The 26,064-nt window shown below is 45.1% G+C and overlaps 1 protein-coding gene across 13 annotated transcripts in view; it reads left to right on the plus strand.

The window, feature by feature from the left end:
- The window catches only part of LOC124005825 (RNA-binding protein Musashi homolog 2-like), a 385,933-nt gene that overhangs the window by 59,018 nt on the left and 300,851 nt on the right, over positions 1-26,064 (plus strand). For all 13 annotated transcript variants that reach the window (XM_046315408.1, XM_046315404.1, XM_046315406.1 and 10 more), the window contains exon 6: positions 14,590-14,682. In XM_046315408.1, the coding sequence (XP_046171364.1) occupies positions 14,590-14,682 (93 nt within the window). The remainder of the gene's footprint in view (positions 1-14,589; positions 14,683-26,064) is intronic.

Consider the following 26,064-nt stretch of genomic DNA (forward strand, 5'->3'; position numbering starts at 1 on the left):
CTCTCTCTCTCTATTTCTATTTCTTTCTCTCTCTCTCTCTCTCTCTTTCTATTTCTTTATCTTTTGCTCTCTCTCTTTCTATTTCTTTATCTTTCGCTCTCTCTCTCTCTCTCTCTCTCTCTCTCTCTCTCTCTCTCTCTCTCTCTCTCTCTCTCTCTCTCTCTTTCTATTTCTATTTCTTTCTCTCTCTCTCTCTCTCTCTTTCTATTTCTTTATCTTTTGCTCTTTCTATTTCTTTATCTTTCGCTCTCTCTCTCTCTCTCTCTCTCTCTCTCTCTCTCTCTCTCTCTCTCTCTCTCTCTCTCTCTCTCTCTCTCTCTCTCTCTCTCTCTTTCTATTTCTATTTCTTTCTCTCTCTCTCTTTCTATTTCTTTATCTTTCGCTCTCTCTATCTCTCTCTCTCTCTCTCTCTCTCTCTCTCTCTCTCTCTCTCTCTCTCTCTCTCTCTCTCTTTCTATTTCTTTATCTTTCGCTCTCTCTCTCTCTCTCTCTCTCTCTTTCTATTTCTTTATCTTTCGCTCTCTCTCTCTTTCTATTTCTTTATCTTTCGCTCTCTCTCTCTTTCTATTTCTTTATCTTTCGCTCTCTCTCTCTCTCTCTCTCTCTCTCTCTCTCTCTCTCTCTCTCTCTCTCTCTCTCTTTCTTTTCTTTATCTTTTGCTCTCTCTCTCTTTCTATTTCTTTATCTTTTGCTCTCTCTCTCTCTCTCTCTCTCTCTCTCTCTCTTTCTATTTCTTTATCTTTTGCTCTCTCTCTCTCTCTCTCTCTTTCTATTTCTTTATCTTTTGCTCTCTCTCTCTCTTTCTATTTCTTTATCTTTTGCTCTCTCTCTCTCTCTCTCTCTCTCTCTCTCTCTTTCTATTTCTTTATCTTTCACACTCTCTTTTTCTCGCTCTCTGTCGCTCATGCTCTCGCTGGTCCTCACACACACACACACACACACACACACACACACACACACACACACACACACACACACACACACACACACACACACACACACACACACACACACACACACACACACACACACACACACACACACACACACACACACACACACACACACACACACACACACACACACACACACACACACACAAAGGGCCATCTCTGGCTGGTGGCCTACCTTTTTACCCTCCTCTCACCCCACAGGATCCAAGCTTATCCCTCCCCAATTTCATCTATAGCCCTAAATCCTCCTGATCAGATCATTCCCTGGCAGCCACCACCGTTACGTTGTGTCTACCCCCCCAGAAGTGGTTCACTCCAACAGGTAATCCAGGGGATGTTTTCCACACACTCTATGGGCTCTTTTCACTGGAGTGCACAACTGTTTCTGTATTTTTCCTGGCCACCGTACTGAGCCCTGTACAGTTCAGGATTTAAGCATTGTGTGTCGGTCTCTCTAGTCGGCCCACTGTTTGTATTCCATTGTTGTCCAAGGTAAAGCCAAGGCCTGGTGGGCCCTACTATTTGTCAGATTGGTTTGGCTGATATGGTGAAAAAGCTTTTTTTTAGTTCAAGTTTGAAAAGGTATCAGATGCAGAGAGATTTGACAAGCAGTTTTCTTGAGCCTCCCTCTGTCAGAGTCATGGAATTTTTATTTGTATTTATTTATTTAACCTTTATTTAACTAGGCAAGTCAGTTAAGGGAGTGTTGAACAGCACTTTCTCTCCCCGCACCCCCTCCCCTCGGCCCTCCTCCCTGTGGCCCTGCTCCAGGCCCCCGGCCTCCAGGCCTCTCTCCCCTGCTCTCCGCTGACCAGCTGGGTCCAAATTACAAAGAGCCTACCACACTGCCACTTTATGTGCAATTCCACTTTTTTATTGAGAAACAAGATTGTTTTTCGCCTCACAAATTGTATTTGGTTTTGTGCTCCTTCCTGCAACCCCTACATGCCCCCCCGCTCCCTCAGAACACAGCAGTGCCCTACTGTGTTGACAGACATCACTTTTTTTGGGCCAATGTCTGGAATCTCCCATTTTTATATTTCTCTTTGTTCAGTTGTTCTCTGACTGGAGGGAACTTAGTAATCAGTTATTTCCTTCCTCTGGAACAGAAAATTGTTCCTGAGACTTCAATCTCAGAAGATCAACATTATGATGACCTTCTAACACTGAGAGGAGGCTGTTGATGCCCAGAGGAGCAGACAGGCCACAGTGCATCAGGAAGGGTCAATCTGTGGGGAATGACATATTTGTGTGATGTTTCTAAAGTCTATCGGCCTACTGCGTTCATGTCAATGACCATGGGCTGGACAACATCCAGACAGATTCTGAATGGTTTGAGCTTGGTGTGATAAGGTATGGTTTAATCATCTAGGAAGTTACTCATACCATTCTATTTTGATAGATCTAGACAATAGAGCACAGTGCTGCTCCAGTTCTTTAAAGATAGACAAAAACTGTATTTAGAATTGTTCATCATGAAAGAGTTCTCTAGGCTAGGGAACGGTTGTGTTGTATAGTTTCTGGTTATTCTTCCCCATAGATGTGAAGCTCAGTGATCAGAGTGTTATTCCACGTGTCGTTTCCTGCTCCACGGCTTTAGACAGTCAGTGTATGAATCGTCTGCTGCACGGAGGAAAGTCATCTCCTTCCAAATGACCAGGAACATTGATAGATCTGTTAGTGAGGACATTCAAGTCCGCATATCTCTTTCATTATATTCCTCAATGGCAACTGGGGAAATTTTACTTCAGTATCGGCAAGGTCTATTATAATGGAAAAGGAGAGAAAATTGTCACTTTAAACATGTATATGGCTTCAAGCGTAATAGTGAAAGTAATTTGTTAAGTGCTTATAAATCCCTTGCTAAAGTTTCCAAGATTTCTGCCTAAAGCAAGCACTTAATTAGCATATTAATTTTTCAGAATGGCTTTGAGGAGCGCTCCTCAATTTTTCCCAATTTCATTTTTTTCACTCCCTTAATGTGAAAATATTTTCTCCCGTTCTGCAATTTATTTATCAAAGCTGAAGCTTCATTTGGATTCACTGTGAGTTTTTTCCTGTGTGAGTCTGGGAGGAGGAGGTGTATCTGTGCTCGGCATCACTGGGGCCCTATAATAAGCTATACGCTGCTTCTATCAATCTTCATAACTGTAAAATAATCTATTGACTATGGGTAGGGGTGTAAAGCACATGTAATCATTAAGATAAGAGAAAGGAGTGAGTATTGCCTCTGTTTGTCAAGATAGGCAGCAATATTCTGTTCTACCAAGGCGATATTAAAATAGCATGCTGTAAAATAAATAAACAGCCATGACAGCTTCATGTCATTCTCCTGAACAGTGTTTATTTGTCACCAGGGTGTAATGGTGATGTAATGACCTCAGCTCTAACCTGAAGATGAAATCAACATGGTCTTTGATGTAAGGTGATTGCAGAGCTGCATTGCTTTGAAGCCTATAGGCTACACTATATTTACGTCAAGGAGTCCACATGGTGCATGGTTATGAAGCCTATAGGTTACACTATATTTACGTCAAGGAGTCCACATGGTACATGGTTATGAAGCCTATAGGACACACTATATTTACGTCAAGGAGTCCACATGGTGCATGGTTATGAAGCCTATAGGACACACTATATTTACGTCAAGGAGTCCACATGGTCCACATGGTGCATGGTTATGAAGCCTATAGGACACACTATATTTACGTCAAGGAGTCCACATGGTGCATGGTTATGAAGCCTATAGGACACACTATATTTACGTCAAGGAGTCCACATGGTGCATGGTTATGAAGCCTATAGGACACACTATATTTACGTCAAGGAGTCCACATGGTGCATGGTTATGAAGCCTATAGGACACACTATATTTACGTCAAGGAGTCCACATGGTGCATGGTTATGAAGCCTATAGGACACACTATATTTACGTCAAGGAGTCCACATGGTGCATGGTTATGAAGCCTATAGGACACACTATATTTACGTCAAGGAGTCCACATGGTGCATGGTTATGAAGCCTATAGGTTACACTATATTTACGTCAAGGAGTCCATATGGTGCATGGTTATGTCAAAGCAGGGCTTTAACTCCTGTTTCATGAATATCCTCTGATGAAACAGAACGGAAGCTTCTGTTCTGCAGCCGTACAGCAGGTCTCGGTTCCACATTGTCTCGGCATTGAGAAGGGTTGGTTAGGTTATGTGTTCAGTCTGGAATCTGGCCAATAAATGGATCTGATTGAGTACTAGGCTACTACACTCTAATCCTTGATAGTTGACCCTGCTTTGACCTTCTGGATTACTCTCAAAGGAGTGATGATTTTTGTTACTACAGTACATTCCCCATTTTAAAGGGACAGGTTCAAATGGCACATGATCTATGTGGAGATACCTGAAGCCAGACATAATACTGTGCTGTATGTCTGGTGCTACACTTTCATATTATTGATGCTGTTCCTGAGTTGTTTACATTATAGAAATAGCAGGAAAGGGTTGAACCATGTGTAGAACAGAATGGACCCTCTGAGCAGCAAAACACACGGTAGGAAAAGAAACGGAGAACAATTGTCAGAAAATGGAACATAAATACAAAAATCGAATGGGATGTATGTGTAGCAGTGTGTTGCCTCCGTCAACCAGATCATTGTGTCTCAATGACACACACACACACACACTCTATCTCACTGGGGGGTCCTGTGGGAAGGGTGTTTGGCTGGGTGGCCTGGGCCGGGGACCAAAAACAGGCAGCCTCTCTCTGCATCCATCCAGGCAAATGTAACTAATCAGCTAAGCGGGAGCTCTCAGTCAAACAGGACTATGGCTGTCAGTCAGGGTTAGCGGCTCCCGAGCGCATTTGAATATGTGCATTACAATTCCACTTCGCAAATATGGACAAATTGGAGCTCTGCGGCTAAATTTAGGGAGCGTGAATAGAATGTGGCAAGCGTGCTGTCGCACTGTCACTCAAAAATCCAGTGACACGCCTGGCATAAGCTAAGGGGGGGCTTTGTAACTCGCAGCCACTGTCTTTCAGAAAACTTCATTCTCTGACGCTTGTTGGGGGGCTTATGTATAAGGACCTTGGTAATCAGTGCTGGATATGTGACTTGAGATGATGGAGGAGGGGAGTTGATTATCTCACCTTAATCAGGCGGGGTCCAGATATAAAGAGGCAAAGCTGATGAAGAACATCAGCTGAGTCTCGTATAGGGGCTTCTCGTCCAATCAAATCAGCTGTCTCGTATAGGGACGTCTCGTTTTCGTCTTACATAGTCTGAACAACAGTAGTAGTCAGACTCAATCACAGCCTTCGTCATCAACCACAATCAAAGTGGAGAGGCTGGCACTTAATCACAAGTAAATAAGTCAACCCAAACTAACGCATGTCGTAACACAGACCACTCTACTGGACCCTTGGGGAGGTTTTAGAGATGGGACTGCGAGAGTTGATACCCAACAGGTGTTCCCCTCGACACTCATCCCTGATTAGTATTAACACTAATCAACACTAATATGCATCTCCTGCATATATCACACTGTAATATTTAGTCAGTTCATATTGGGACAGCGTCACCTTTTTCCACAATCCATGACTGTTTTCCTTTAGTTGTCCTGCTCTGTGCCTGGATAAAGATCTGTGTTTTGAGGGTGTTTTTCACTACAGCACATCATCTAATGAAAGATCTTAATTAGATCTCCTCTGTGCCCAGAGAAATATAGATGCAATAATCAGTCTTCACTCCTATCTATCGGTTTTGCTTCCATTCTATGAGGCTCTAGGACACTTTCCGCCTTTGTCATCCATCCTCCTTTTTGTTAGTCAACTTTGAAATCCTCACATCCTCTGAAGGAAGTCTTGAGTTGCAGTTAAATAACTATTCTCGTGCTCTTGGAAAGAGTCACTGATCTCAATCCCCCTGTGATCAGAGCAGAGAGAGAGGCTGCTTTCTTCTCCTGTTGAGGCGTGTCCTTACACAACGAGGAGAGGCGACTGACTCCATCCATTACCTCAACCTCTCCATCACATCACGGCCCCCTGAGTGATTCTGTTGGCTCCTCTCTGCTTTATGACTCTATTTATCTTCTGACGGACACGACCATCTACAAACCACCTTTTTCCCCTTTACCTTCCACCTTCTTTCCGCCAATCCATCCAATTCAAACAAACTTGTACGAAATAGAGGCAGGACAATGTCTGGCTGCTTTACAGGAAGAAACTGTGGAGTGTTATCTGAGCTAGATACGTTAGACGGTGTGTCTGAATATTTCTGTGAGGGATATTGAAGCTGAGGGTGGATTGTGATGTCTACAGTAAATGCCCTGGCCCTAGACGCTCTCTGTCAGTGGTGTAGATGGTCTAATGAATGTTGAAAAGGTGTGAAGAGGCCAGGTCCTTCTACACCATCCCCTCACTGTGGACAAGGTACTGAACTACTGCAGTCAGTCTTCACTGCAGCTGCTGCTTCAAACTATCTCTTCTAAGAGTTGCTCTGAAAGCCTGTTCTAACCATCAGCCTGTATGCTAATGTGTAGGAGGGAGTCAGCAGTCATATGCCAGGTGAGAGGAGGAGGGAATGAGCTGGTCAGCAGTTTTACCAGGTGCCTGCCTTATGAGCATTCTTAAAAAGACATAAAAAGAAATACATTTCCTCTAAAACAAATGTTTTAGCATTTCATTGCACATGTAAATGGAAATGTCAGTAACTTTTTATTCTTGTCCTTGATTGGTCCTCTATCTGCTCTTTATGGTTGACTTGATGCTTGCTTGCCAAACAGGCTGGGTTGACAAGTCCCTCTACATCATAAGCTGAAAAAGAGGAGAGAAAATGTTAGGGAGAGTGGATGAAGCTAGACTAAACCTGCTGTTGATGACAGACAACCTTTTCTTCATGGTCTCCATCATCTGTGAAACAGCCCACCTGTTTCCCTCCTATTGTCATTGGTGTTTTATCAGCACTTCACAGCCCAAACAGGCAGAAGAAGTCGGCCCACTCCAAACGTGTCAAGGTGTGTGTGTGTTTGTGTCTCAGTGTGTGTGTTTGTGTCTCAGTGTGTGTGAAAGGGAATCTTTCAGCGGCAGGCTGACAGCTGACATTCTCAAAAAGGGGTAAGCAGGAAGGCCGGAGGCATTTGGAGGCACAGGAATGGAGAAGAATTATCAATCTCGATCCATGAAAGACGACAGGGCCTAAACAGCAGCATCAGCAGCATCAGCAGCTGGAGACTGACTGAGAATTCCCCAAGTCAGCGACTGGTTCCCTGCACAGATAGAAAACTCATTGCATTCTCTCCTCCATCACCATCAGGCCGTACTGTTCGCTGGTGTGTCATTCCCATTTCTCCACTCGGCGCTCTCCAGAGACTGCTTTTTCATATTCATGGATTCGGCCTGGGAATTTATGTACTTGAGATTGCAAAGATGCCTAAATCTCTGCCTGGACCGACACTATTCTATCCCCTAAACCAGGGGTAGGCAACTAGATTCATCCACGGCTGATTTTTGTCTGACCGGATGGTCAGGGGGCCAGAACATCATTATAATGATTTCTGCAATGCAAATTGACAACGACTAAGCCCAAAAATACATTGTACTTTAATTACATTGAGACACGATCACATGCCTTTTTTTTAATCATGGGAATAATGGGAACAGAATTCCTAAATTAAACTTGTTTTTAGCTGAAGTCCTGGTGATTTTAGTATTTTCTGACCAATAAACTAAAATCCAGCTGCCGACGCCTGCCCTTAGCTCTCTATCTCTGAGCACTGACTACAGTTTCTGGGTGGAGAGGAGAGGTAAAGACCAGGCATTGTTTTGTGTTCATTCCTCTGTAACACCTACTGAACCTCTCCCCTCCTCACAACACAACTCTCCCTCGTCTCCCTTTCCACCACTGCTTCACAGATGGAGCTTTTCAAATTTACACAAATAATGAGACAACGTTTGGTGTTGTAACTAACTGCACCTGCCAATCCCCCTGTGATCAGAGCAGAGAGAGAGAGGCTGCTTTCTTCTCCTGTTGAGGCGTGTCCTTACACAACGAGGAGAGGCGACTGACTCCATCCATTACCTCAACCTCTCCATCACATCACGGCCCCCTGAGTGATTCTGTTGGCTCCTCTCTGCTTTATGACTCTATTTATCTTCTGACGGACACGACCATCTACAAACCACCTTTTTCCCCTTTACCTTCCACCTTCTTTCCGCCAATCCATCCAATTCAAACAAACTTGTACGAAATAGAGGCAGGACAATGTCTGGCTGCTTTACAGGAAGAAGCTGTGGAGTGTTATCTGAGCTAGATACGTTAGACGGTGTGTCTGAATAGATCTGTGAGGGATATTGAAGCTGAGGGTGGACTGTGATTTCAAATCAAATAACATTTTATTGGTCACATACATGTGATTAGCAGATGTTATTGCGGGTGTAGCGAAATGTTTGTGCATCTAGCTCCGTCAGTGCAGTAAATCAAATCAAATCAAATTTATTTATATAGCCCTTCGTACATCAGCTGATATCTCAAAGTGCTGTACAGAAACCCAGCCTAAAACCTCAAACAGCAAACAATGCAGGTGTAAAAGCACGGTGGCTAGGAAAAACTCCCTAGAAAGGCCAAAACCTAGGAAGAAACCTAGAGAGGAACAGGCTATGTGGGGTGGCCAGTCCTCTTCTGGCTGTGCCGGTAGAGATTATAACAGAACATGACCAAGATGTTCAAATGTTCATAAATGACCAGCATGGTCGAACAATAATAAGGCAGTAATATCTAACAGTTTCACAAGATATACTGTAATACACATATACTGTAAATCTATGGAATGGATTAAGAATATATATACACTACCATTCAAAAGTTTGGCGTCACTTAGAAATGTCCTTGATTTGTAAAGAAAAGCACATTTCTTTTGTCCATTAAAATAACATAACATTGATCAGAAATACAGTGTAGACATTGTTCATGTTGTAAATGACTATTTGTATGGAATATCTACATAGTCGTACAGAGGCCCATTATCCGCAACCATCACTCCTGTGTTCCAATGGCACATTGTGTTAGCTAATCCATGTTTATAATATTAAAAGGCTAATAGAGCATTAGAAAAACCCTTTGCAATTATGTTAGCACAGCTGAAAACTGAAGAAATAAAACTGGCCTTCTTTAGAGTAGTTGAGTATCTGGAGCATCAGCATTTGTAGGTTCGATTACAGGCTCACAATGGCCAGAAACAAAGAGATTTCTTCTGAAACTCATCTGTCTATTCTTGTTTTGAGAAATGAAGGCTATTCCATGCGAGAAATTGCCAAGAAACTGAAGATCTCGTACAACGCTGTCTGCTACTCCCGTCACAGAACAGCGCAAACTGGCTCTAACCAGAATAGAAAGAGTGGGAGGCCCCGGTGTACAACTGAGCAAGAACACTTTGATTTTATTTTAATGGACAAAAATGTGCTTTCTTTCAAAAACAATGAGATGATTAATGCAAGATACGGAGACTTTATTAAAGTGGCTTGTGTTTAATTTCCTTAAAGTTGCCAGTGATTCCTAATCTATGTCTTTAGGCAGCAGCCTTTGATGTGCTGGAGTTGGCTGTTTAACAGTTAGTTGTGTAGTATAGAATATAATATGTGATATGTAATATGTAAACACAATTTAAAAGTGACTAAGATACCGTAGAATATTGTGGAGTGCAGTTTATACATATGAGATTGGTAATGGTAGATGCGGAACATTATTAAAGTGGCTAGTGATCTGTTTCTAAAAGTGGCCAGTGATTCCTAATCTATGTATATAGGTAGCCACTCCTGATGTGCTAGTGATGGCTGTTTCGCAGTCTGAAGGCCTTGAGATGGAAGCTGCTTTTCAGTCTCTCTGTCCCAGCTTTGATGCACCTGTACTGACCTCACCTTCTGGATGGTAGCGGGGTGAACAGGCAGTGGCTCGGGTGGTTGATGTCCTTGATGATCTTTTTGGCCTTCCTGTGACATCGGGTGGTGTTGGTGTCCACGACGGCGCGAGGTTTGCCCCCGGTAATGTGTTGGGCCGACTGCACTACTCTCTGGAGAACTTTGCGGTTGCCAGCGATGCGGTTGCCGTACCAGGCGGTGATACAGCCCGACAGGATGCTCTCAATTGTGCATCTGTAAAAGTTTGTTAGGGTTTTATGTGTTAAGCCACATTTCCTTAGCCTCCTGAGGTTGAGGGTCCACCCTCACTGTCTGTGTGGGTGGACCATTTAAGTTTGTCCGTGATGTGTACGCCGAGGAACTTGAAGCTTTCCACGTTTTCCACTGCGGTCCCATCAATGTGGATAGGGGGGTGTACCCTCTGCTGTTTCCTGAAGTCCACGATCATCTCCTTAGTTTTGTTGAGGTAGAGTGAAAGGTTATTTTCCTGACACTACACTCCGAGAGCCCTCACCTCCTCCCTGTAGGCTGTCTCATCATTGTTGGTAATCAAGCTTACTACTCTTGTGTTGTCTGCAAACTTGATGATTGAGGTGAATGCTTGCTTGGCCACGCAGTGGTGGGTGAACAGGGAGTCCAGGAGGGGGCTGAGCACACCTATGGGGCCCCAGAGTTGAGGATGTCTAAAGTAAATGCCCTGGCCCTAGACACTCTCTGTCAGTGGTGTAGAGGGTCTAATGAATGTTGAAAAGGTGTGAAGAGGCCAGGTCCTTCTACACCATCCCCTCACTGTGGACAAGGTACTGAACTACTGCAGTCAGTCTTCACTGCAGCTGCTGCTTCAAACTATCTCTTCTAAGAGTTGCTCTGAAAGCCTGTTCTAACCATCAGCCTGTATGCTAATGTGTAGGAGGGAGTCAGCAGTCATATGAGGAGAGAAAGCGACAGAGAAAGGAAGAGAGAGTATTCAGTAAGACGGATAGAGGAAGGGCAGGAGGAGGGAAGATGGAAGGCCTGTTGTCTGGTGTCAGAGAAGGGGAGATGGAAAGAGATGGAAGGATAGGGATGGAGAGAGGAGGGGGAAGATGGAAGGCCTGGTGTCACAGTGGAGAGAAATGGACAGAGTAATTGCGTTGTTCCAGGGCCTGAGAGATCCCTTCAACCATGACACACACACCGCACACACCGCACACCACACACACACACACACACACACACACACACACACACACACACACACACACACACACACACACACACACACACACACACACACACACACACACACACACACACACACACACACACACACACACACACACACACACACACACACACACACACACACACACACACACACACACAGAGGCTCACGTGCCTGTCAGGAGGCATAAAGACAGCAGGAGCTGAAAAAACCTAACTCTCAGTAGACAAGTTGAAGCAGCCTGCTAGCGCAAAGCCCAGCCTGAAAATGACTGGAGAGAAAGACATACAGGCAGATCATCTATCAGGGGAAGCAGATGAAACTACAGGGAGGGAAAGATGTCAGATGGACGGAGAGAATAGAAGGAAGGCAGGGAGAGATGGAGACTGAAGTGCTGCTGGCTTGCTGCTCATAAAGATGGCGGGTGATAAATGTGAGCAATGTTGATGGTTTCCATGGCTGCACTTGGCCATCCATTGTTTCGAGATGTGTTGCCTAGTGCTGATGGGTAGTCCAACCTATGGTGGTGGTGGACAAGGGGAGAGATGTGCTCTCTCCTCCTACCCACTGGGTGTTAACCTTGACTCCTTTCTCCTCTCTCCTTTTTTCCTTCTCCTCTCTCTCCTGTCTTCTCTCTCCTCCTCTTCTCTCTCCTGTCCTCTTCTCTCTCCTCTTCTCTCTCCTCTCCTCTTCTCCTATCTTCTCTCTCCTTTCCTCTTCTCTCTCCTTTCCTCTTCTCTCTCCTATATTCTCTCTCTTGTCCTCTTCTCTCTCCTATCTTCTCTCTCTTGTCCTCTTCTCTCTCCTATCTTCTCTCTCTTGTCCTCTTCTCTCTCCTATCTTCTCTCTCTTGTCCTCTTCTCTCTCCTATCTTCTCTCTCTTGTCCTCTTCTCTCTCCTATCTTCTCTCTCTTGTCCTCTTCTCTCTCCTATCTTCTCTCTCTTGTCCTCTTCTCTCTCCTATCTTCTCTCTCTTGTTGTCCTCTTCTCTCTCCTATATTCTCTCTCCTGTCCTCTTCTCTCTCTCGTCCTCTTCTCTCTCCTATATTCTCTCTCTTTTGTCCTCTTCTCTCTCCTGTCCTCATCTCGCTCCTATCTTCTCTCTTGTCCTCTTCTCTCTCCTGTCCTCTTCTCTCTCCTATCTTCTCTCTCTTGTCCTCTTCTCTCTCCTATCTTCTCTCTCTTGTCCTCTTCTCTCTCCTATATTCTCTCTCTTGTCCTCTTCTCTCTCCTATATTCTCTCTCTTGTCCTCTTCTCTCTCCTATATTCTCTCTCTTGTCCTCTTCTCTCTCCTATATTCTCTCTCCTGTCCTCTTCTCTCTCTCGTCCTCTTCTCTCTCCTGTCCTCTCTCTCGTCCTCTTCTCTCTCCTATATTCTCTCTCTTGTCCTCTTCTCTCTCCTGTCCTCATCTCACTCCTGTCCTCTTCTCTCTCATATATTCTCTCTCTTGTCCTTTTCTCTCTCCTATCTTCTCTCTCTTGTCCTCTTCTCTCTCCTATCTTCTCTCTCTTGTCCACTTCTCTCTCCCATTTCTCTCTCCTATATTATCTCTCTTGTCCTCTTCTCTCTCCTGTCCTCATCTCGCTCCTATCTTCTCTCTTGTCCTCTTCTCTCTCTTGTCCTCTTCTCTCTCTTGTCCTCTTCTCTCTCCTGTCCTCTTCTCTCTCCTGTCCTCTTCTCTCTCCTGTCCTCTTCTCTCTCCTATCTTCTCTCTTGTCCTCTTCTCTCTCCTATATTGTCTCTCCTGTCCTCTTCTCTCTCCTATATTCTCTCTCTTGTCCTCTTCTCTCCTCTTCTCTCTCTCGTCCTCTTCTCTCTCATATATTCTCTCTCCTGTCCTCTTCTCTCGTATTCTCTCTCTTGTCCTCTTCTCTCTCCTATATTCTCTCTCCTGTCCTCTTCTCTCTCCTATCTTCTCTCTCTTGTCCTCTTCTCTCTCCTATATTCTCTCTCCTGTCCTCTTCTCTCTCCTATCTTCTCTCTCTTGTCCTCTTCTCTCTCTTCTATTCTCTCTCTCTCTTCTCTTCTCTCTCTCGTCCTCTTCTCTCTCCTATCTTCTCTCTCTTGTCCTCTTCTCTCTCTTGTCCTCTTCTCTCTCCTGTCCTCATCTCGCTCCTATCTTCTCTCTCTTGTCCTCTTCTCTCTCCTGTCCTCTTCTCTCCTATCTTCTCGCTCCTCTGCTCTTCTCTCTCCTATCTTCTCTCTCTTGTCTTCTTCTCTCTCCTATCTTCTCTCTCTTGTCCACTTCTCTCTCCCATTTCTCTCTCCTATATTCTCTCTCTTGTCCTCTTCTCTCTCCTGTCCTCATCTCGCTCCTAACTTCTCTCTTGTCCTCTTCTCTCTCCTGTCCTCTTCTCTCTCTTATCTTCTCTCTCTTGTCCTCTTCTCTCTCCTATATTCTCTCTCCTGTCCTCTTCTCTCTCCTATATTATCTCTCTTGTCCTCTTCTCTCTCCTATATTCTCTCTCCTATCCTCTTCTCTCATATACATTTACATTACATTTACATTTAAGTCATTTAGCAGATGCTCTTATCCAGAGCGACTTACAAATTGGTGCATTCACCTTATGACATCCAGTGGGACAGTCACTTAACAATAGTGCATCTAAAACTTAGGGGGGGTGGGGTGAGAGGGATTACTTAACCTATCCTAGGTATTCCTTAAAGAGGTGGGGTTTCAGGTGTCTCCGGAAGGTGGTGATTGACTCCGCTGTCCTGGCGTCGTATTTTCTCTCTCTTGTCCTCTTCTCTCTCCTATATTCTCTCTCCTGTCCTCTTCTCTCTCTTGTCCTCTTCTCTCTCCTATCTTCTCTCTCTCGTCCTATTCTCTCTCCTATATTCTCTCTCTTGTCCTCTTCTCTCTCCTGTCCTCATCTCGCTCCTATATTCTCTCTCCTGTCCTCTTCTCTCTCCTGTCCTCATCTCGCTCCTATATTCTCTCTCCTGTCCTCTTCTCTCGTATCTTCTCTCTCTTGTCCTCTTCTCTCTCCCATATTCTCTCTCCTGTCCTCTTCTCGCTCCTATCTTCTCTCTCTTGTCCTCTTCTCTCTCCTGTCCTCATCTCGCTCCTATCTTCTCGCTCCTCTGCTCTTCTCTCTCCTATCTTCTCTCTCTTGTCCTCTTCTCTCTCCTATCTTCTCTCTCTTGTCCTCTTCTCTCTCCTATCTTCTCTCTCTTGTCCTCTTCTCTCTCCTATATTCTCTCTCCTCTGCTCTTCTCTCTCCTGTCTTCTTTCTCCTCTTGTGTTTGAAAGTCAAAGTTTCAAAGCTCAGTGTGTGGCCTTGGGAAGGACCTGGCATAGATAGTGACATTGGCGACAGGTACCCCTCTGGACACGTCCCCACACACCCCAACAAATGAGCGCAGACTTGCAGCTCACATGCTACACTACTCGGCACTCTCTTCAGACTCGGCAAACAATGATTCTGGGCCCTTACAGTGAATGTTCTTGAGATTTGTCCTCTAAAATGCTTTCACGTGTTGCTGATCTCTTTTCTCTCTCCTTTTTCTCTCCTTCCAGATGGTCACAAGAACAAAGAAAGTATTCGTAGGAGGATTATCAGCGAACACAGTAGTTGAAGATGTGAAGCTGTATTTTGAACAGTTTGGCAAGGTAAGGCTTATTTGGAAGTGATGTCCTCTTCTTGTCCTGAGCCATTTCAAGATGATAGACTCTAGCGGATGAGGATGTTCTGTGGCACTCTAATTGCCAGTCAATAGCCTCATCAAGTCTCTAATAGAGATCTGAGGAGGTCTACAGACTCATTCCCTGGGATGTGTCTGGTTCCTTCACTGTCTGTGGAGGCTGGTTGTTTATATGAGTCTCCCCATGTAGTCATATCCTGCAGCTTGTACCATAAGACCTATTGTCAGCCATGTAGGGGGACTGATTCCATCGTCACTTCTGAAGTGTCTGTTTTAGCTTCTCCTTAGCATTGTTTGAATATTCTCCTTATTTTACAGAGAAATTAGAGATACAGCCAGGTTTTGATTGAGTGGCCTGGTTTTTCCTGGTTCGCTAAGGCTTTGTTTGAATATTTAGAAAATTCATCCTAGGTTTTTATATATATTTCCACACTGAGGTTGAAATAACACGGTGAAATTGTTAACATTAAGATAGTGCACTTTTAGTGTAGGAGCTGTTTGAAAAGACTGCCTGAAATTTCAGCCTGTTTTGACAGGATGGACTTTTGGCCTGCCTGGTGATAACACCAGGGGGTAAATTAGTTAATACCCCTGCCCCCTTCCCCCCCAGGTCACCAATAAGAAAGACAGTTCCAAACATTTCTGCCAATAACGGCTAGTTTTCAGTTTTCTCCTCCTCACTCAAACCACTCCCAAACAGTCCTAGCTAAATTCTTGCTTGATAAATGGCTCTCTGCTAAGATCTATTTTTGTATTTTTTAATGATTTTAATTTAGAACAATCACAGTAAGGTTACCCAGAAATGATTTGAATTTGGACCTCTTAAGGATTGTACCCCTTTTTTCAATTTTCACTTAAAATGACATACCCAAATCTAACTGCCTGTAGCTCAGGACCTGAAAGGATATGCAAATTCTTGATACCATTTCACATGAAACACTGAAGTTTGTGGAAATGTGACATTAATGGAGGACAATATAACACATTAGATCTGGTAAAAGATAATACAAACCAAAAAACGTTTTTTTTTCATCAGCTTGAAATGCAGGAGAAAATCCATACTTTCAGATAGGAGTCTAGGTGTCATTTGGATTTTGGCCACCAGATGGCAGCAGTGTGCGATCCAGTGAAGCTTTACATTACTGCACAATATTTTGTATCAAGTCTGCTAGGAGTTTGCCCAAATGGTAAATTACTAAGTTTTCAAGTACATAACTATAGAGAACATACAAAAATGCTATGGTATTTTTTTTTTAGCTTACACACTCCCAGGACTGTCCTACATGATGGATCATTAGCTTATACGATTACTTTCACACATCTAGCTGGCCGGGCGGGGTGGGTGTGGAGCCAGAGACAGCAGTGGGGTCAAACTGTGGACCCCAGTTCCTACATTTGAACATGAAAATACATTTTATCAAACAAAACTATGCTACATTTTATCTCTGGGACACTCAGAATGACAAATCAGAGCAAGATTACTGAATGTAAGTACATTATTTACCTTCAGAGGTGAATGTATCAAACCAGTTAATGGTACCAGTTAATGGTCTTTTTTCACTGTAATAGCAACTGTTAATTGGACACTGCAGTTAGATTAACAATAATTTACGTTTTCTGCCCATATATGACATGTCTATGTATCGGAAAGCTGGCTGTTGTATACAACGTCATTCTAGTCACATTAGCGCACATTAGCAACAACTATCCTGGTTTAGGGACACCCATCCCATAGAGGTTATTAAGGAATGGGCCACATGGTTCTTGTCCTGGAAGCCTCTAGATCTCATCTCTCCTGGTTTAGAGGAGGCCCAATCAAACTGACTGACAGAGAGGGGCTGGATCCTGGCCCTATACCCCCTGCCCCCCGACCCCCGCAGGTCACCAGACTGGACCCATGGCCGCAGGGCCCCGTCTGTCTGCCCACACTATTGCCCCCTCTCTGTCTGTGTGTGTGTGTGTGTGTGTGTGTGTGTGTGTGTGTGTGTGTGTGTGTGTGTGTGTGTGTGTGTGTGTGTGTGTGTGTGTGTGTGTGTGTGTGTGTGTGTGTGTGTGTGTGTGTGTGTGTGTGTGTGTGTGTGTGTGTGTGTGTGTGTGTGTGCACTTGTCAGTGAGGAGTCCATCTGAGTGAATAAAGCAATTAATTAGCCAGTGTCCTCTCAGAAAAATGAGAGCAGACCTGTACCAAGCACAGCAGCTGTGTTTTGGGAGGAAGAAGTCAGAAGTGGAGGGAGGGAAGAAGTCAGAAGTGGAGTGTTGGATGGAGGGAAGAAGTCAGAAGTGGAGGGATGGATGGAGGGAAGAAGTCAGAAGTGGAGGGATGGATGGAGGGAAGAAGTCAGAAGTGGAGGGAGGAAAAGAGGGAGGTAGGAGGGGGGCTGGAAGTGAGTTGTCTGAAATGTAAACTTTGGGAATCCATTTGCAGCCTGCTCTTGATGACTCCCATGTCAGCACTACTGATGTCTGTGTGTGTGTGTGCACATGTGCGCTCGTGTGTGTGTGTGTATTAATGTCTGAGTGTGTGTGTCAGTATGTGTGCATGTGTCAGTGTGTGTTTCGCATTTGTGTTTTGTTTGGTGCGGATCCAGAATTAGCCAATTAGCAGAGAGTGCTGCTGGCTGTGTGTGCTTCATGGGGGTGGGAAGCAGGTGGTGTGGGGAACCAGGGTCATAGGATCTGTCTTCTCACAGACTGTGCTCTCCCAGACCTAGCAGGCTGCGGTGTGTGTGTGTACTGCTATGACAGAGTGCTCTCCCAGACCTAGCAGGCTGCGGTGTGTGTGTACTGCTATGACAGAGTGCTCTCCAGAAGAGAGGCCTTTCCTCCCTGTTCTATGCGTCAGATCCAAAGTGCATCTTTAAACAGAGGAGTCCTAGGCTACAGGAAGCTAGATGTACTATACTGGATGAGTCTGTTTAAATGGACCAGGGACACTACCACCTCTGTTTAGATACAGTCATCTACTTCTCAGTGCTACACTATGTATTGTCTTAATACAGACCAGAGCGACTGTCTTTTGGGATATTATTTGCATATGGTACTAATTAATCTCCTTCCTCTGTCCTCCAAGAGTAGTGCTTTATCAGCTAGCTATACTCAGTGTTATAAACCTACTGCAGTTTTCACTAAGTCTTGACAAAGTGAACAATTCTCTCTCAGGAGTTTTACAGTTGTGTCTAAACAACATGGGGACGGAACAAGTTATATGATTCATCTTCATGATTATGCAATGGGGCACTTTTAACTTCTACCCACTTCCTGGCGTAATCTCCAAATTAGCCCATTCACCCCACCTCCCTCTTGCATTGTTAACACCCAGAGCAGGGTAATTAGCCTGGCTTGCTAATGCTTAGTCATACATACCTTTGTTATAATCGGCTTGGAGTTTGTCTCAAAACAAAGTGAACTTATCTGGCTGAGCTGCAACAACTCCTGCTTGGGTTGTTGACCCTGCTCTGACCTCACCTTTCACCTGTCATCAGATATACTGTACCTGGACTTTACTTCAAGACAAACCCAGTGTTTAGTTTAATTTGGCCTGTCATATCAACAGACATATTACTATTATTTGTGGTTATATAATGTTTTTATCTTGATGTACTGTTCTAATGTGTGAATCTGACTTCATAGAAATTGAATCCATTTAGAAATCTCAGACTTTTACCTCTGCCCCAAAAACATTCTCTGCACAGTACAGCAGAGCCTCCAAAGCTAAGCAGTGAGCTAAAAGGTACATTGTTTAAAATGGTTGAATCCTTAACTCAATCTATTAGCTCCTTTTTCCCAATTCCCTGCTGGAGAAGGAGTGTAGACTCCATCTCTAGGGGTTACTGATGGAGGTAGACTCCTGATCTCTAGGGGTTACTGAGGGAGGTAGACTCCTTATCTCTAGGGGTTACTGAGGGAGGTAGACTCCTTATCTCTAGTGGTTACTGATGGAGGTAGACTCCTGATCTCTAGTGGTTACTGATGGAGGTAGACTCCTTATCTCTAGTGGTTACTGAAGGAGGTAGACTCCTTATCTCTAGTGGTTACTGATGGAGGTAGACTCCTTATCTCTAGGGGTTACTGATGGAGGTAGACTCCTTATCTCTAGGGGTTACTGAGGGAGGTAGAATCCTTATCTCTAGGGGTTACTGAGGGAGGTAGACTCCTTATCTCTAGTGGTTACTGATGGAGGTAGACTCCTTATCTCTAGTGGTTACTGATGGAGGTAGACTCCTTATCTCTAGTGGTTACTGATGGAAGTAGACTCCTTATCTCTAGTGGTTACTGATGGAGGTAGACTCCTTATCTCTAGTGGTTACTGATGGAGGTAGACTCCTTATCTCTAGTGGTTACTGATGGAGGTAGACTCCTTATCTCTAGTGGTTACTGATGGAGGTAGACTCCTTATCTCTAGTGGTTACTGATGGAGGTAGACTCCTTATCTCTAGTGGTTACTGATGGAGGTAGACTCCTTATCTCTAGTGGTTACTGATGGAGGTAGACTCCTTATCTCTAGTGGATTAGACTGACTGATGGAGGTAGACTCCTTATCTCTAGTGGTTACTGATGGAGGTAGACTCCTTATCTCTAGTGGTTACTGATGGAGGTAGACTCCTTATCTCTAGTGGTTACTGATGGAGGTAGACTCCTTATCTCTAGTGGTTACTGATGGAGAGACTCTTATCTCTAGGGTTACTGATGGAGGTAGACTCCTTATCTCTAGTGGTTACTGATGGAGGTAGACTCCTTATCTCTAGTGGTTACTGATGGAGGTAGACTCCTTATCTCTAGTGGTTACTGATGGAGGTAGACTCCTTATCTCTAGTGGTTACTGATGGAGGTAGACTCCTTATCTCTAGTGGTTACTGATGGAGGTAGACTCCTTATCTCTAGTGGTTACTGATGGAGGTAGACTCTATCTCTAGGGGTTACTGAGGGAGGTAGACTCCTCATCTCTAGGGGTTACTGAGGGAGGTAGACTCCTTATCTCTAGGAGTTACTGAGGGATGAAAGAGGGGAGTAGACTCCTCATCTCTAGGGGTTACTGAGGGAAGTAGACTCCTCATCTCTAGGGGTTACTGAGCGAAGTAGACTCCTTATCTCTAGGGGTTACTGAGGGATGAAAGAGGGGAGTAGACTCCTCATCTCTAGGGGTTACTGAGGAAGGTAGACTCCGTATCTCTAGGAGTTACTGAGGGATGAAAGAGGGGAGTAGACTCCTCATCTCTAGGGGTTACTGAGGGAAGTAGACTCCTCATCTCTAGGGGTTACTGAGGGAGGTAGACTCCTCATCTCTAGGGGTTACTGATGGAGGTAGACTCCTCATCTCTAGTGGTTACTGAGGGAAGTAGACTCCTTATCTCTAGGAGTTACTGAGGGAAGTAGACTCCTCATCTCTAGGGGTTACTGATGGAGGTAGATTCCTTATCTCTAGGGGTTACTGAGGGAAGTAGACTCCTTATCTCTAGGGGTTACTGAGGGATGAAAGAGGGGAGTAGAGTCCTCATCTCTAGAGGTTATTGAGAGAAGTAGACTCCTCATCTCTAGGGGCTACTGAGGGAAGTAGACTCCGTATCTCTCGGGGTTACTGAGGGAGGTAGACTCCTCATCTCTAGGGGTTACTGAGGGAGGTAGACTCCTTATCATACGTAGAATGTATGCACACATGACTGTAAGTCGCTTTGGATAAAAGCGTCTGCTAAATGGCATATATTATTATTATATTATTATCTCTAAGGGTTACTGAGGGAGGTAGACTCCTTATCTCTAGGGGTTACTGAGACTCCTTCTCTCTAGTGGTTACTGAGGGAGGTAGACTCCTCATCTCTAGGGGTTACTGAGGGAGGTAGACTCCTCATCTCTAGGGGTTACTGAGGGAGGTAGACTCCTCATCTCTAGGGGTTACTGAGGGAAGTAGACTCCTCATCTCTAGGGGTTACTGAGGGAGGTAGACTCCTCATCTCTAGGGGTTACTGAGGGAAGTAGACTCCTCATCTCTAGGGGTTACTGAGGAAGTAGACTCCTATCTCTAGGGGTTACTGGGGGTTACTGAGGGAAGTAGACTCTATCTCTAGGGGTTACTGAGGGAGGTAGACTCCTCATCTCTAGGGGTTACTGAGGGAGGTAGACTCCTCATCTCTAGGGGTTACTGAGGGAGGTAGACTCCTCATCTCTAGGGGTTACTGAGGGAGGTAGACTCCTCATCTCTAGGGGTTACTGAGGGAGGTAGACTCCTTATCTCTAGGGGTTACTGAGGGAAGTAGACTCCTTATCTCTAGGGGTTACTGAGGGAGGTAGACTCCTTATCTCTAGTGGTTACTGATGGAAGTAGACTCCTCATCTCTAGGGGTTACTGAGGGAGGTAGACTCCTTATCTCTAGGGGTTACTGAGGGAGGTAGACTCTTCATCTCTAGGGGTTACTGAGGAAGGTAGACTCCGTATCTCTAGGAGTTACTGAGGGATGAAAGAGGGGAGTAGACTCCTCATCTCTAGGGGTTACTGAGGGAAGTAGACTCTTCATCTCTAGGGGCTACTGAGGGAAGTAGACTCCTTATCTCTAGGGGTTACTGAGGGATGAAAGAGGGGAGTAGACTCCTCATCTCTAGAGGTTACTGAGAGAAGTAGACTCCTCATCTCTAGGGGCTACTGAGGGAAGTAGACTCCTTATCTCTCGGGGTTACTGAGGGAGGTTGACTCCTTATCTCTAGTGGTTACTGAGGGAAGTAGACTCCTCCTCTCTAGGGGTTACTGAGGGAAGTAGACTCCTCATCTCTCGGGGTTGCTGAGGGAAGTAGACTCCTCATCTCTCGGGGTTGCTGAGGGAAGTAGACTCCTCATCTCTAGGGGCTACTGAGGGAAGTAGACTCCTCATCTCTAGGGGTTACTGATGGAGGTAGACTCCTCATCTCTAGGGGCTACTGAGGGAAGTAGACTCCTCATCTCTAGGGGTTACTGAGGGAAGTAGACTCTTCATCTCTAGGGGTTACTGAGGGAGGTAGACTCCTCATCTCTAGGGGTTACTGAGGGAAGTAGACTCCTCATCTCTAGGGGTTACTGAGGGAAGTAGACTCCTCATCTCTAGGGGTTACTGAGGGAAGTAGACTCCTCATCTCTAGGGGTTACTGAGGGAAGTAGACTCCTCATCTCTAGGGGTTCCTGAGGGAAGTAGACTCCTCATCTCTAGGGGTTCCTGAGGGAAGTAGACTCCTCATCTCTAGGGGTTCCTGAGGGAAGTAGACTCCTCATCTCTAGGGTTCCTGAGGGAAGTAGACTCCTCATCTCTAGGGGTTACTGAGGGAGGTAGACTCCTCATCTCTAGGGGTTACTGAGGGAGGTAGACTCCTCATCTCTAGGGGTTACTGAGGGAGGTAGACTCTTCATCTCTAGGGGCTACTGAGGGAAGTAGACTCCTCATCTCTAGGGGTTGCTGAAGGGAGTATACTCATCATCTCTAGGGGTTACTGAGGGATGAAAGAGGGGAGTAGACTCCTCATCTCTAGGGGTTACTGAGGGATGAAAGAGGGGAGTAGACTCCTCATCTCTAGAGGTTACTGAGGGATGAAGGAGGGGAGTAGACTCCTCATCTCTAGGAGTTACTGAGGGATGAAAGAGGGGAGTAGACTCCTCCTCTTTAGGGGTTTCTGAGGGAAGAAATAAGCTCTCAGAATTATCTTCATAGCCCCAGAGTCAATGCATGAAACTGAATCTCCTTGTGAAGATTGAAAACACAGTTGATTTAGTGTTGGTCAAAGCTGTCTCACCCCTCTGTGTAATCACAGTGAAGTTGGAGCTGTCTCACCCCTCTGTGTAATCACAGTGAAGTTGGAGCTGTCTCATCCCTCTGTGTAATCACAGTGAAGTTGGAGCTGTCTCACCTCTCTGTGTAATCACAGTGAAGTTGGAGCTGTCTCATCCTGTGTAATCACAGTCTGTGTAATCACAGTGAAGTTGGAGCTGTCTCACCCCTCTGTGTAATCACAGTGAAGTTGGAGCTGTCTCACCTCGCTGTGTAATCACAGTGAAGTTGGAGCTGTCTCACCCCTCTGTGTAATCACAGTGAAGTTGGAGCTGTCTCACCCCTCTGTGTAATCACAGTGAAGTTGGAGCTGTCTCACCTCTCTGTGTAATCACAGTGAAGTTGGAGCTGTCTCACCCCTCTGTGTAATCACAGTGAAGTTGGAGCTGTCTCACCCCTCTGTGTAATCACAGTGAAGTTGGAGCTGTCTCACCCCTCTGTGTAATCACAGTGAAGTTGGAGCTGTCTCACCTCTCTGTGTAATCACAGTGAAGTTGGAGCTGTCTCACCTCTGTGTAATCACAGTGAAGTTGGAGCTGTCTCACCCCTCTGTGTAATCATAGTGAAGTTGGAGCTGTCTCACCCCTCTGTGTAATCACAGTGAAGTTGGAGCTGTCTCACCTCTGTGTAATCACAGTGAAGTTGGAGCTGTCTCACCTCTGTGTAATCACAGTGAAGTTGGAGCTGTCTCACCCCTCTGTGTAATCATAGTGAAGTTGGAGCTGTCTCACCTCTCTGTGTAATCACAGTGAAGTTGGAGCTGTCTCAACCCTCTGTGTAATCACAGTGAAGTTGGAGCTGTAGCTTGGCTCCTTGTTCTTCTCCTGCAGATGAGTAGAAGGCAGAGGGCACAGACCAAAGACAACGTCCTCACACCCCTCATACTGCCCAGGAAGGATTTGAAATGAATATATTCAGAAAAATATATTTGAATTGGGCATTTTCCTTTTTTGTCAAAATAGTAATTGATTATTTCAACTAAGGTTATTTGTGGAATTGTGTTGATTCTGTCACTGGGGGGTGAGAATAGCTTTGCTTCATCTACCTCACAGATGAACAGGGTATCAGCTAACCTCTTTACCCTTATCTTTCTTAACCAAACCTGTTCACAACCTTTAATGTTGGCCCCATAGTGGAGGTCTGTCAGCTTTTGACTTAACCTGTTCACCACCTCCTCCACTGGGCCACATGCCAGCCCAATAACAGCTTGCTGTTTAGTCCAGGGGCTTGTGATTCTCCCACAGAACCAGGTTGTGAATACCATTTTGGCTTTGCCTTTAATACAATGTTAACATGTCTTATTTGACTGGTTCACAGCACCAGGGAACTGCTGCGCTGTGGGCTGCTGTTTGCTCTTCTAACAGTTTACTGTGTAAATGATCTGTAAAGCAGGTTTGTTTGGTACCCAACTGACTCCTCCTCCGCTCTGTTCCCTCTTGCGGTTGCAGGGCTGGGCTGCTCTGTGGTTTTAATCCTGGTGAAATCACCGGCGGTTACGGCTTGTGCCTGTAGAATTGAATGAAGGAAGAGAGAGCGAGAGAGCTAACTGAACCTGCCCGTTCAGTGGAGAGAGAGAAATAACAAGACAAATGATTTAATATTCTCTCTAACCTTTGTTTGCTCTGGGTACTGGCAGTGTTTCCTGTAGTCAAGAGGGATGGTTTTTAAACGCTCACTTGGGAATAGGAAGTTGCCTCTTGGCGATGTTTTCCATTCTAATTCAGGTCCCTTTGCTTTTTCTTGCCTGCGTGTGTGGGTTAGCCTACAGAGGTGATTGGTCTTTCAGTACTAGCTTCTAGGAGGCTATGTGCCATTCAGAGGATGTGCACTCCACCTCAGTTGTATCCCAGCTCTTAGGGGAAATGTCCTCCTCAATGTCAAACCCTAAGAGTCTATCTATGGGTTGTGCATATGTGGCTCTGGTCAAATGTAGTGCACTATAAAGGGAATAAGGTGTAGTTTGAGACTCAACCTGTTCCATGATTTTCATCAGGTCATTAACCATTCAATTAAATGGCCCCTCATAGTCCACATTCATTCCCCAAACTCATTCTAGCTCACTAATGGTCATCCTAACTAATGGCTTTTCTCCTGAAAGTCCCTGAGCTCTGAGATGATTTAGTGGGTGAGAGGGCAGGACTGCAGGTCTTATGCATGTCGTCAGAGTTGTGTCCCTCATAGTTTATCAGCAATCATGAAATTCACCACCTATCCACAAAAGTAATGCCAATGAACAAAATTCAGCACTCTTGTTATTTGATGTCGATATACTAACTGTTTTTGGCTTTGGTTTTACAACCCACAGATCCCCTGGTCAGTGGGTTTCAGGGTTCCTCAGTCCTCACCGTTATGGTTTGGCGTCCATGCAACACTTTAGACCGGTAAATCCTCCTAGACTCCTCTAGGGTAAGACGGGATTGCCTCAGAACTAAGTCATTGGGTCATTGGTATAAAACACCTGTCAGTTCTACTCAAAGACCAAAGCTGTTTAAAGAAGATTGAATGGATTGCTGGCACCTGTTCACTTGGCTAAATCTCATATAGATAGCGGACGACAATCTTTGGTGATTGGTGGGGAATGTGGAGTGATGCAGAAGGAAGGAGAACGGCTGTTTGAAGTACACAAGGTAAAGCATTCTCTGCTCTGAGATTGCCCACATTTTGAAGATTTTGTCAAAGGGATCTGGCAGAGCTTTGGATGAGCTCAACTTATCCGGCTTCCGCAGTGAGTCTCCTCCTGTCAGATAGCATTGGCTTGTCTCGTCTGTCTCGCAGCGCCCTGAAGGAGAGAACAGATTACGATCGGCTCAGGCATGAAGTGTGCCAATTAAATCAGACCGAGGATCTATTAGGATTTAAAGAAACTGGTTCTTCCTCAAAATGGCATTTCCTCCTATCCACCAGCGCCACACGATGCCCTGCCGAGACGGTCCCGGACTCGTAATAACTTTCCACCTGGGGGCCTGTACCTGTGATCTTCAACCAGGGGAAGGAGGCATCCAAGATATCCAGGCTGAAATAAGCCTTCCCTGCCAAGGCTGCTCTGAACACCTGCAACGCCTGGCTCTTTCTCTGCTGCTGGGAGCCGACAGTAAGGAACAGCAGGTGGCTGGTTCTCTAGCGAAGATGCAGAGAACCATTCAGTAAACACTGGCTTGAGTGACGGGCTCCCTCTCACGCTCCACTCGACCTCGAGAGTTGAGGCGAAACGCGATTATGCTGTTGTATTTCAAGCTATGGTGAGCAGTGACCTTAAGAGTTGAGCTTTCTGTTTATGTCCTATTGTTGTGTCTTTTACAGTTAGGAAAGGACTAAGACTGTACAGAGATACCTGTGGTCGCCTCGAGTGGAGGAGCTAAGTTAAAATCAACATTTGAGATCTCAGCGTGAAAACAGACAAGAAAAACAGGGAAAGAAAATGATCATGCTAGGTTGCTTCTTAAGCCTTTACAATCCCACCTCCCCTCAACACACACACACATTCTGATTGTACAACCGCAACAGCATGGATAGTGCACACTGGCTGCCTGTGATGGCTCATTTAGAAAAAAGAAAAACCACCATCT

Source organism: Oncorhynchus gorbuscha, linkage group LG19, assembly GCF_021184085.1.
Source record: "Oncorhynchus gorbuscha isolate QuinsamMale2020 ecotype Even-year linkage group LG19, OgorEven_v1.0, whole genome shotgun sequence".
NCBI lineage: Eukaryota > Metazoa > Chordata > Actinopteri > Salmoniformes > Salmonidae > Oncorhynchus > Oncorhynchus gorbuscha.